The sequence below is a fragment of the Sparus aurata genome, chromosome 12 (genome assembly GCF_900880675.1).
Source record: "Sparus aurata chromosome 12, fSpaAur1.1, whole genome shotgun sequence".
Classification (NCBI taxonomy): domain Eukaryota; kingdom Metazoa; phylum Chordata; class Actinopteri; order Spariformes; family Sparidae; genus Sparus; species Sparus aurata.
Genome location: NC_044198.1, coordinates 29,330,132 through 29,341,597, shown reverse-complemented (window position 1 = coordinate 29,341,597; position 11,466 = coordinate 29,330,132). Strand labels below are relative to the sequence as shown.

At 46.4% G+C, this 11,466-nt stretch overlaps 1 protein-coding gene across 1 annotated transcript; it reads left to right on the top strand.

The window, feature by feature from the left end:
• The first annotated feature begins 2,614 nt into the window (after positions 1-2,614).
• LOC115593035 (LMBR1 domain-containing protein 2-B) lies at positions 2,615-11,437 on the top strand. The gene is given in 18 exon segments (XM_075488194.1): positions 2,615-2,895; positions 3,262-3,360; positions 3,820-3,987; positions 4,103-4,313; positions 4,387-4,461; positions 4,543-4,656; positions 5,025-5,208; positions 5,641-5,822; positions 6,828-6,846; positions 6,849-6,960; positions 7,172-7,277; positions 7,365-7,462; positions 7,570-7,673; positions 7,763-7,809; positions 8,053-8,082; positions 8,084-8,168; positions 8,258-8,384; positions 8,643-11,437. Coding segments are annotated over 18 exon segments (2,106 nt in total). The 3' UTR covers positions 8,707-11,437.
• The last annotated feature ends 29 nt before the right edge of the window (positions 11,438-11,466 follow it).

Here is an 11,466-nt window from a genome sequence, read left to right as displayed (position 1 = left end):
TTGCCTGGCCCTGGTCAGGCGGTGTGATCTGACGTCATCGTCGTCTCTGGTAGAGAACCCGGATGTGAGTGATGCTGCTGAGTGTCGGTCAGGAAGCTGATGGTTTTTATAGAAAACACCGCGGATTGTTGGAGAAAAGACTGAGCGCCTGACTGTCCCCCGGACACCGAGTCCCCCGGACACCGAGTCCCCCGGAGACCGCTAACACAACAGACTTATTACGGTAAGAGGTCGCACCGCAGTGACGTTTGTGCTGTTATCCTGCTAGCCAACATTAGCCGCTGTCATGTCAACGTAACGCAGCCAGCTGACGGCGCAGGGCTGCTGACTGGACCCGCGACTGCATCAGAACCACTGCTTTAATGTCCTGATTCGGTCTGTGACGAGCTGCTGGGCCGTCGGACAGCTTGTCCCTGTGGCTCCGTGGACACGTCCAACAACACAGAACCAGTCGTTCGGGTTCAGCTCACACATGACGACACATGACCAGTAATGACATTATAACAGGGAGTGGTATCAGAGCGGTCCGCTCCAGGTCCGCGCCGTCAGCTCCGACATGAACACGATGACGTTCCGCCACTGATGTGTTTTATAAATGAAGACTCTCTCATGACGTCACGTTTCCTCTCTGTGAGATAACAAGCTCTTAAACACGTGTGACCGCATTAACCTGTATTTAAAGTCACCCTGCCAGTCGCCTTATTTCTATGGTGGCCCTAGAGGGACGCCTCAGAGCTTTGACAAAGTGACCCAGGTGATGGTGATGTCGTCATGATGTCACCAGGGTTATCTCACCTGAAGAGAAAGGTCCAACTGAGGCATCATGTCTGGGAACCTGAGGTCTGCCAGCCAATAGGAAGAGCATATGGCTCTTATATGGCGTTTTTACATTTAATAGCTAGACTGGATATGTACTGCAGATATCTGTATTCAATTGTTTCAGTATGCACAACGTCATTCTTCCTAGGACAAATGACGTCACTTTTGCAGTTCATGTGTATTGGGCTTTAATTTCAGATATCCACAGTTACATTCTGGACATCTGCAATTGAATTCTTAGTAGGGAAACTCACATTTCAGATATCTTCAATCATATATCCATCCACATATCCAGTCTAGTTATTAAATGTTAAAACGGCCACTTATACTTTATAGGGATTTTTAGATATCTTAGATTTAGTTTTGACTAGTACAATCAAAGTTGTAGATATCTTAAAATAACATTTCTACTAGTAAGAATGTTATTGCTGATATCTTTAATTACCATTCTGACTAGAGAGAATACAATTTTGACTAGGAGAAATGCTATTATTATCTAAAATGCAATTACAGATAGGAGTGTGGTTCAATTAAATGTTAAAGAGCAGGGTCCCCCGACATGAGGTGTGTTTTTAGTTTAGCATATTTCAAAATGCTAATGTTGATCTTCTCAACACCTCATCATGTTTACATCATGTTTACATCACGTTGTTCGTAAGGGAGAAAACAAGCTGAATAATCTCCTTGAAGTGCGTTAGCTCTGCTAAATGAGCTATAACACATAGCTTGTGTTTCAGATGCTAATATGATGTTAGCCTGTTGGAGGAGCTAACATGTTAGCCTGTGGGAGGAGCTTACGGCTGTTAGCTTTAAAATCCTGTTGTGAGAGTTACTCGGGTCTGACCCAAACAGACAAACAGATCTGCGGGTCAGAACGTCCCTGCAGCGCTACAGAACTTCATTATAACCATGTTTGTCTGATCTTTGCTCTGACTGGCTGCTGCCTGCAGACACGGAGCTCCCATCCCCCCTGTGGAATAAACACAAAGAGCCTTTCATGCTTTACAGGTCAGCCTGCTTCTGCTGGAGTCTTTAATCATTGTCAGATAAAGGTTCTGATTGTTATGTAGAGCGGCAGTAATTGGATGAAGAGTAGCAGCGTGTTTGTGTCTCATCATCATCACTGTGGTATTTTAATAAGTCGTGCTCGTAGCTCTGAAGATATTTTTAGTTTTTCCAAAATTTTTCCTGATCTCTGATACACCACACGTCCAGTTACAGTGCAGCTCACCTGCAGCTCACCTGTAAAACTCAGGCAGAGAAATAAAAAGTGCATTGTACAGTTATAACATGCGCTCTCCTGATTGGCTGCTGTAAAAGTAAACAAGAAGTCAGGTCAAAGTGCAGTTTTAATTAAATAAAAAGATGGATTCTGACAGCAGTGTTGTGCAGGTGTTGAGGCCTGGAGGAGATTAACAGGCTGTATTTGTGAGCATTCATATAAAAACAGAGAAATGATCCTTTTCCTGTGTTGCTGTTGGTTTATAGACTAAACTCGAAGCTACTTTTAAATAGTGTCTTTTTTGTCAGAGTGAGAGCAGGAACACTGGGTACCTGCAGGAAACGGTGACATGGTCTGTTTGTAGAGTGTCGGTGTGAACATGGACCGGACCAGGACCTAAAGAACACAGTGGATCATGTATGTATGCTCCGTGTGTTGCAGGTTCCTGTCCGGCTGCTGAGAGGAGGCCAGCGGGATGAGCGGGGGCAGCTCTGGGTATCGAGATCGTGGTGGTCTTTCTTCCTGGCTCTGTTCCTGCTGCACCGATATGGAGACTTCAAGAAGCAGCAGCGCATGGTGCTGTTCGGCACGCTGCTGGCCTGGTACCTGTGTTTCCTCCATCGTCTTTATTTTACCTCTGGATGTCAGCAACGGTCAGTCCATGAGCGGAGATGTCAGCAGTCTGTCCTCCAGCGACGCGACGAGCGCCTGAACGCTCAGTGTGTTCCTCTCTCCTTACAGACCATCTACAAGCAGTGCAAGATCGACCACGAGGAGCCCGCCTCGGCCCCCACCCTCAGCCCCAGTCCATCCAATCACACAACGGCAAACACAACCGTCACACCTTCTAAAAGGTCAGTGCGCAGCGTGTGTCTGTGGCTGAGGCTGCGTCGCCCCTCACCTGATGTCTGACGGTGTCATTAATCAAACTGTCGGAGCTGAGCGTCAGAGGCTGTTCAGAGAGCAGATGAGTCTCACTGAAGCTTCTGTGGACGTGTTGTCTTAACGTCCAGAGTGATTTAGAATCCCTCTGTAGTTCTGTCAGTGTGGAAGTATCGATGCTGCTCTGAGTGACCTCGAGTCACCGTGTTTACATTCATGTTCACTCACATTTATTCTGCCAGATCTGGACTTTTAATTGGTTCTCCATCAGATTGTCCTCACTAGTTGATACAAGCCACAGAATTACAGCTGATAGTTTCTCTCTTCCTCTGTCGCAGCATCCTGAAGCCCTGCTACAAGCCCTGGAGCTACATCCCTGATGGTATCATGCCCGTGTTCTGGAGGGTGGTGTACTGGACGTCCCAGTGTCTCACCTGGTCCGTATACGTCTGATCATGTGGTCTGTTGTAACATCACAACGATACTGATGCTGATTAAAGGTGTAATCTGTGGGAGAGATCTGAGCTAACACATGAACAGAGTGAAGAAACAACAGTGCTGATGTTCTGTGTTACCGAGACATATGCAGACGTTAGCTGCTGTTAGCTGCTGTTAGCTGCTGTTAGCTGACGTTAGCTGCTGTTAGCTGCTGTTAGCTGACGTTAGCTGCTGTTAGCTGCTGTTAGCTGACGTTAGCTGCTGTTAGCTGACGTTAGCTGACGTTAGCTGCTGTTAGCTGCTGTTAGCTGCTGTTAGCTGATGTTAGCTGCTGTTAGCTGACGTTAGCTGACGTTAGCTGCTGTTAGCTGCTGTTAGCTGCTGTTAGCTGACGTTAGCTGCTGTTAGCTGCTGTTAGCTGCCATTAGCACGCCGACCCGTCTGACTTGTGTTCTCAGGCTGCTGCTGCCCTTCATGCAGTCGTACGCTCGCTCTGGAGGTTTCTCCATCACCGGGAAGATTAAAACAGCTCTGATAGAGAATGCTATTTATTACGGGACCTACCTGCTCATCTTCGGCTCTCTGCTCATCTACGTGGCCGTTCATCCGGAGTGGCACCTGTCCTGGTGAGTGGACCGGATCAGACATCCACTGGTTCCCTGAGAGGACTAATCACATTGAAAGTTGACATAAATGTAATGTGTGAAAGTGAAATAGTCGCCTGGTCGCTGTGTGCTGCAGGTACGAGCTGCAGACCATCGGGATCACAGCCGCCAACACCTGGGGTCTGTTCCTGCTGGTGCTGCTGCTCGGCTACGGTCTGGTGGAAATCCCTCGGTCCTACTGGAACGCCTCACGACACGGACACTTACTCATCAAGACCTACTTCAAGGCGTCCAAGCTGATGACGGAGAAGGCGGATGCAGAGGAGAACCTGGAGGACGTGATGGAGGTGAGCGCCAGGACGTTTCTGTCACGTGTCAGAAGCTCTTCAGTGTTTTACTGTGAAGTCTGGTTTGTTGCAGGAGGTGAGAAAAGTCAGTGAATCCATCAAGTACAACCATCCGCTGAGGAAGTACATCGACACCATCCTCCGAAAGGTGAGTGGATTATAAGAGCAACGAGCAGCAGGTGGTGTTTGGACCTGTCGATCAGAGGTATTGATCGGTTTGTCCCCGCAGTGTCCCGTGGATTACCAAGAGAAGATGGGCAGGAACATGGACGACTACGAGGACTTTGATGACAAACAGAACACGTACCCCAGTGAGAAGAGCCTGGTGAAGCTCCACAAACAGGTGAGAACATGAGGTCAGAGCTCAGGTGACTGACGTGGACCAATGAGCAGCCAGGAGAGCCAGATGACATCAGACTGTGGGAGGGGTCTGCAGACCAGAGATGTGTTTGGGTCTTTCTGTAAAGTAGCATTGAATGCTAATAAACTACTAGCTGGTGATTGGAGGAGAGTGTTTGATGTGAAACGCTGTCGATTAATAACATTTAATCACTTTTGTTTGTGACGTCAGATGTTTGTGTGTCAGTAAAATGTTTCTGATGAGTGTTTTATATCCAACTCTGAGATCTTAATCCAAAATCTCTGAACGTCTTTGTTGTTCATGAATGACGTGTTCAGTTCTACGTACCGTCCCGTGTTTCCATGCGTCAGGTGATCTATGCGGTTCAGAGACACAACCGGACTCGGGTCCAGTGGCAGATCCTGCTGCAGCAGGCCATCCACCTGGAGGACGTCGCCAAGAACGAGACCAGCTCGACCCACCAGTTCGTCCACAGCTTCCCGTCGTCTGAGCCGACCGGCTGGTTCAGCAGATACGTGTACACACCAACTGCAGGTGGGTCAGGTGTTCTGTACCTGTCAGTCAGAACTACAGTCAGTTCTTAGAACTCTATAAGACATCAGAGCTGAAACTGCACAACAATCAGTCGTCACCTTTGAAATGAATCGGCAACCGTTTTTTTGGGTTAATCAGTAATTTCTGCTGTCGGCTCGTTAAGAGAGAATCTTCGTCTCCTCGATGACACAAAACTGAAGATGAAACAGCAGATCAATCAACAGCCTGCGACACAGGAGAGAAGTTTCCCTGTGCAGTGATCAGATAATCAATCCAGTAGCTGATCGACAGGAAATGAATCAGCAGCTGGTTCTGATAAATGTTCTGTTGTTGTTGAAGACATTAGATGGACCAAATGTTCGGTCCAGTGTTCTGAAGCTCTGCCTCAGTGCCTTTGAGCCTTGCATGATGTTGCTGTGTGTGTCTGGACAGAGTGGTACTGGGAGTGTCTCCTGAAGCGCTGGTTCTATCGGCTGCTGTCGGTGGTTCTGACCCTGTTCAGCGTGGCCGTGGTCTGGTCCGAGTGCACCTTCTTCAGCACCCGGCCCGTCCTGTCCCTGTTCGCTGTCTTCATCCAGCTGGCTGAGCGAGAGTACAACTACCTGTACATCGAGGTGAGACAGTTACAGTTACATTAGTTACATTACAGTTACATTTACAGATGCATAACAGCCACATTAGTTTCAATAGTTATATTAGTTACATTATAGTTAGTTACTTTATAGTTACAGTTACATTAGTTATATTATAGTTATAGTTACTTAACACTAATAGTTACTTTACAGTTACAGTGTTAAGTAACTATAACTATAATATAACTAATGTAACTGTAACTATAAAGTAACTAACTATAACTAATATAACTATAATATAACTAATGAAACTAATGTGGCTGTAACTGTAACTGATGTAACTGATGTAACTAACTGTAACTGCAAAGTAACTGTTAGTGTTAAGTAACTTTAACATCAGTTACATCAGTTACAGTTACATCAGTTACATTTACAGTTACATCAGTTACAGTTACATCAGTTACATCAGTTACAGTTACATCAGTTACAGTTACAGTTACATCAGTTACAGTTACATCAGTTACAGTTACAGTTACATCAGTTACAGTTACATCAGTTACATCAGTTACAGTTACAGTTACAGTTACATCAGTTACAGTTACAGTTACATCAGTTACAGTTACATCAGTTACAGTTACATCAGTTACATCAGTTACAGTTACATCAGTTACAGTTACAGTTACATCAGTTACAGTTACATCAGTTACAGTTACATCAGTTACATTTACAGTTACATCAGTTACAGTTACATCAGTTACAGTTACATCAGTTACAGTTACAGTTACATCAGTTACAGTTACATCAGTTACAGTTACATCAGTTACAGTTACATCAGTTACATTTACAGTTACATCAGTTACAGTTACATCAGTTACAGTTACAGTTACATCAGTTACAGTTGCAGTTACATCAGTTACAGTTACATTACATTACAGTTACAGTTACAGTTACATAGTTGCAGTTACATCAGTTACAGTTACATCTGTGTGGAGGTGTGTTCCGTCCCGGCTGCTCTGACAGCTGTGTGGTTTCTCCTGTCTCCACCAGATGGCGTGCTTCATCACCATCTTTTCCTGTGTACCTGCGTTTACTCCACCGTGTTCCGGATCCGGGTCTTTAACTACTACTACCTGGCCTCCCACCACCAGACCGACGCCTACAGCCTCCAGTTCAGCGGCATGTAAGTGGAACCAGCCCGGTGGTCCGTTTGGACCCGCACACGTCCACAGGAAAGATTGAACTCAGGACTCAATAAATCAATTCTGGATCATTTTGATATTTCAAACTGGGCTGTTAGTATGAGTCCGATGAAGCAGCTGCTCGGTGAGGTGCTGATGTTCTGACAGCTCCACAGCTGGACCACATGACCACTGTGATCTTTGACCCTGCAGGTTGTTCTGCCGCCTGACGCCTCCTCTGTGTCTGAACTTCCTGGGTCTGATCCACATGGACTCTGCCATCTCCCACCAGCAGAAGGAGCAGACCGCCTACACCTCGGTGAGTCCAGACGGGCCGGACTCTGTGTGACCCGGCCGACAGTCTCAGGCGTTCTGACCTGATCTCTGACCCGCTTCTCTCCCTCAGATCATGGGATCCATGCGTGTTCTCTCTTTCATCGCTAACGGCTTCTACATCTACTACCCCATGCTGATCGTCATCCTCTGCATCGCCACCTACTTCAGGTGAGACGAGTGGTGCTGTTGGACCAGTCACTCACCTGCATCCTCTCAGACTCAGGTGTTTATTCAGACGTGCTGGTTGATGTGCTTGTGATAAACTCTCTCCTCAGTTTGGGGACTCGATGCCTGAACCTTCTGGGCTTCCAGCAGTTTGTGGGCGACAGTGAAATGACCTCGGACCTGATCGACGAGGGCAAGGAGCTGATCCGACGAGGTGATGATGTTTAACAGGACAGGACGGCAGCATGCGGCCCGTTAGACTGTGAGAGGTTCTGATCATCAATCCATTTCTGTTTGTTGCAGAGAAAAGAAAGCGGCAAAGGATTGAAGATGGAGAGAACAGACGGAGAGTGAGTGACCCCGAACAGAACATCATGTTTATCTACACATCATTAAAATCTGCAGTTAAACTTAAACAGAGATTAAGTTCATGTCAGATCGTCAGCTGGTTCTAACTGGACCTGCTGTCAAACACTCACCACAGTCTTCACAGGGGGGCGCCAGAGTCAAGAACCAAGATCCATGAATCCACTTAAAATGAGAGAAAAGGTTTGCAGAACTCTCTCCACATGATCAGGATCTGTGTGTTGCAGGAGTGGAAGGAGCGTTATGGGAACCAGAGGAGACGACTACACGGCGAGGAACAGGAGCAGCCATGAAATGAAGGAGACCAGCTACTCGGACACGGTGGCGCCCAGCAACAACAGACGTGGGTCCACCAGCGGCGCCGCTCACTTCTCTGACACGTGGTTTGTAGAAGAGAATAAAACTCGACTGTTGTTTTGTTTCGTCCAACAGAAGCGAAGTATTCTCGCTCTGGGAGTCGGCCGGAGAGAGATTGCATTGAGCTGCTGCAGGACGCCGAACCTTTGGACTTCAACGCCGACTCTCTGACAGACGACCCCCTGGAGTCTGAGTCCGGCAGGTAAACACGACTTCCTGTTTGCGTTCTTATGGTTATAAAACGTACCTGAGCCTGCAAGCGGCCCGGGTGGATCACAGGAAGTGATGCAGACCCTGCTTCACACCGGCGGTCTGATCCAACAATCATCTTCACAAGGCTGAATGTGACGCCATCTTTGAGGCGTGTTGTCGTCTCCCGTGTGTTTATCTCACGGTGCAGGTTTCCTCGTCTCGTGTGTGTGCTGACCTTCAGGTGTGTGTTCTGTGTTTCCTCTCGCAGACACGCGGGAGGACGGTACCTGTCCATGTCGTCGTCTCGAAGCCGCATATTCGACGACGTCTGACGGGAGTTAAACTGGATCACACGTGACGACACTGTCTACAGGAAGTGAATGTACCACATGACCTTCATCTCACAGCTCATTGGCTGTCCCCTCATCTCCCAGGATGCATGGTAATAAAAAACAAACAGGTCACATGTCTCCATGAACACTGCTGGGCTGCAGCTGATTGGAGGCTCGTTGAAGGATTATTAATGTTACATAAAGCGTTTGAAGTGAATGAAGACGATGATCCCTCCCGTCTGTCCCAGCTGCACGTGGCAGGAGTTTCCCTCTAACTGTCTGAGCATGCTCAGTGTGAGTCTGCAGCACGGCCACACGTCACATCACTGTTACCACAGGTTCAATGAAGGCTCATGAGCTTATTTATATGTTTTATTCTTACATTCATGTTCATGTTGTGCATTTATTTATCTGTTCGTCCTCTTCAGCTGCTCATTCAGTCGGTTCATGGATCAGCTGATCAGAAGAAACTTGATCTGCAGCTTCACAGTGGAAATGAATCTGAAGACGATTAATCCTGACAGTAACCGACGGATTGATCATCTGAATGTTTATACCTGATTTATATCTAATCATGTAATAAAGTCTGATTGATTAGCAGTGATCCTACGTACGTAGATTTCATACGGAAACAAACAGAAGCTGAAATCATCTGAACTGAATCACGACTGAATCCTTGATGTGGAAATAAAAATGTTGTCTGAAATTAAAACAACACGTTTTTTTTCTCTGAATTTATTAAAGTTCTTGTCAAAATGTATTTTCAGTTCGTTTTGATGTTCTGACTCAGATTCAGATATAAAATCTGAACAGACGAGCGCGTCGTCCTCGTGGTTGTCTGTCAGACGTCAGACGATCTTTGAGCGTCAGAATCAAATCAGTTTGTTCTTGAGTCTATCAGAACTTCTGGTCCATGAGAGATCACGCTCACGGATGAGACGCACGAACAACCCAAAGACACAAATTCAAGTCCAAAAATCCTGTTTCACTGTTTGTCGTCCTGCCACTGAGCAGCTGCGTTCTCCTGCGTTGCTCGAGGTAACGAGGGCGGCCGAGTCTTGTGTGATGATTCTTCAGCAGCGTCCACGTTCACTTTAACACCGACTGTGTGCGATGTGAGTTATGTGACGGTTTTTAAGTTGTTGGATCAGAATTTATCCAACTGGATTTAAACACGTTTTTTGGGTTCAGACGGATGATTTCATGTTTTGTATGTTTCCGTATGAAGTATTGTGACGTGATCGATTAATTGAATTATTTGCCTCCACACTTTGAATACAGTCTCACTTTACTTCCTGTGTTTGTTCTCACATCATGTGATCATTGTGCTCCAGAACCATCTGAAGCGGGTTCTTTCCTCCATGTTGTGCCATAAATGTGAGAATGTTCCTTTACTGTACAAACATGCCGACGTGATTTAAACTCGACATCGCAGCTCATCGTTTCTCCAAAGCTGCAGAGTTTAGAGAACAACACGTCTGGATCTCCAGGTTCAACTGGGCAGAAGTAGCAAAACGTGTTTGTGATACAGGAAGTCTTTATGTTGGAGCTGGTTCTGATCCGGAGCAGAGGGCTTGTTTTAATCACAGACGTTCAACAGAACGACGTAACTATGATGAAGGAGATTAAACTACATAGTCACAGAGGATAAAATAATTCTACATCGTCTGTCTTCTGTGTGATGGAGAGATGAGGTCAGGAGGTTCTGGTGGTGACTTGGAGCGGTCCAGGTTTGGTTTAAAATGAGTCTGTTACCTCCGTCACTGCTTCAGAACCAGAAAGGAGTCGACAGACAGACTGAAACAAGCGTTTGTTTTCAGGACAACGGGCCGCTGGGCAAACAGGCTTTTTTGGACCGTTAGCGTTCAGGAACAGTGGGCCGCTGGTAGAATGAGGTGGTACCAGCTGCGCTACCTGTGTGTCACCTGTACACATTTGTCTCTTTCCTATGATGCATGACGCGTTTTCTCTCAGCTCCTCTTGTAGTCCGACTAGATGAAGTCAGAACCGCTCCACATCTCACGTATTCACCATCAGAAAGTTCTGTAGATATTCTTAATGATATTTTAGAGTTTGTAACTTCCTGGAAAATCATGACTGTTGATGACTCATCCTGCACTCGGGGGCGTGTCTGTTGATTATTTGTCAAATCAGTGCTTTCTTTATTTTATAAAAAAGAAGTTGTCAAGTTGGTCGGGACCCGAAATACCCCCCAAATTATCTGAACCACCCGTAGAAGTGGCGGACCCCGACACTAACAGCGACTTATACCTGGAGAGGTAATCATCAGGACGAGTGTTGATCGGAGGTTTCAGCAGGTTCATGTGTTAGAAACAGCGGTCTGGCCCTTTAAGTATGTTTAGCACGTAGCATTAGCTCTGGAGGTGGAGAGGTTCCTGCTGGCAGGTTCAGCTGAGCTTCATGAATATCATCAGGAGAAACTGACCTGAGAACAGCCACTGTTCACCTCGTCTGTCCGTCATGTGTACATATGTAAGATATATATTTTGTATTTGAACGGTGTGACAGTGACTTTGTGTTCCTGCAGCCTGTCGAGTGTCTCACTGCTGATTGTTCTACTGATGTTCTGATTATCTGAATATTTATTGTCCGTCGTGATCGCAGCACTTTGGTCAGACGGACAGAAGTGGATCCGTCTCAGTTACAGTCTGAACAGATGATGATGTGTTTCCTCTGCTGCTGTGTTGTGTCAGTAAAACCATAGGAACACTTTGTGTCTCTTTATTATCTGACAGACGG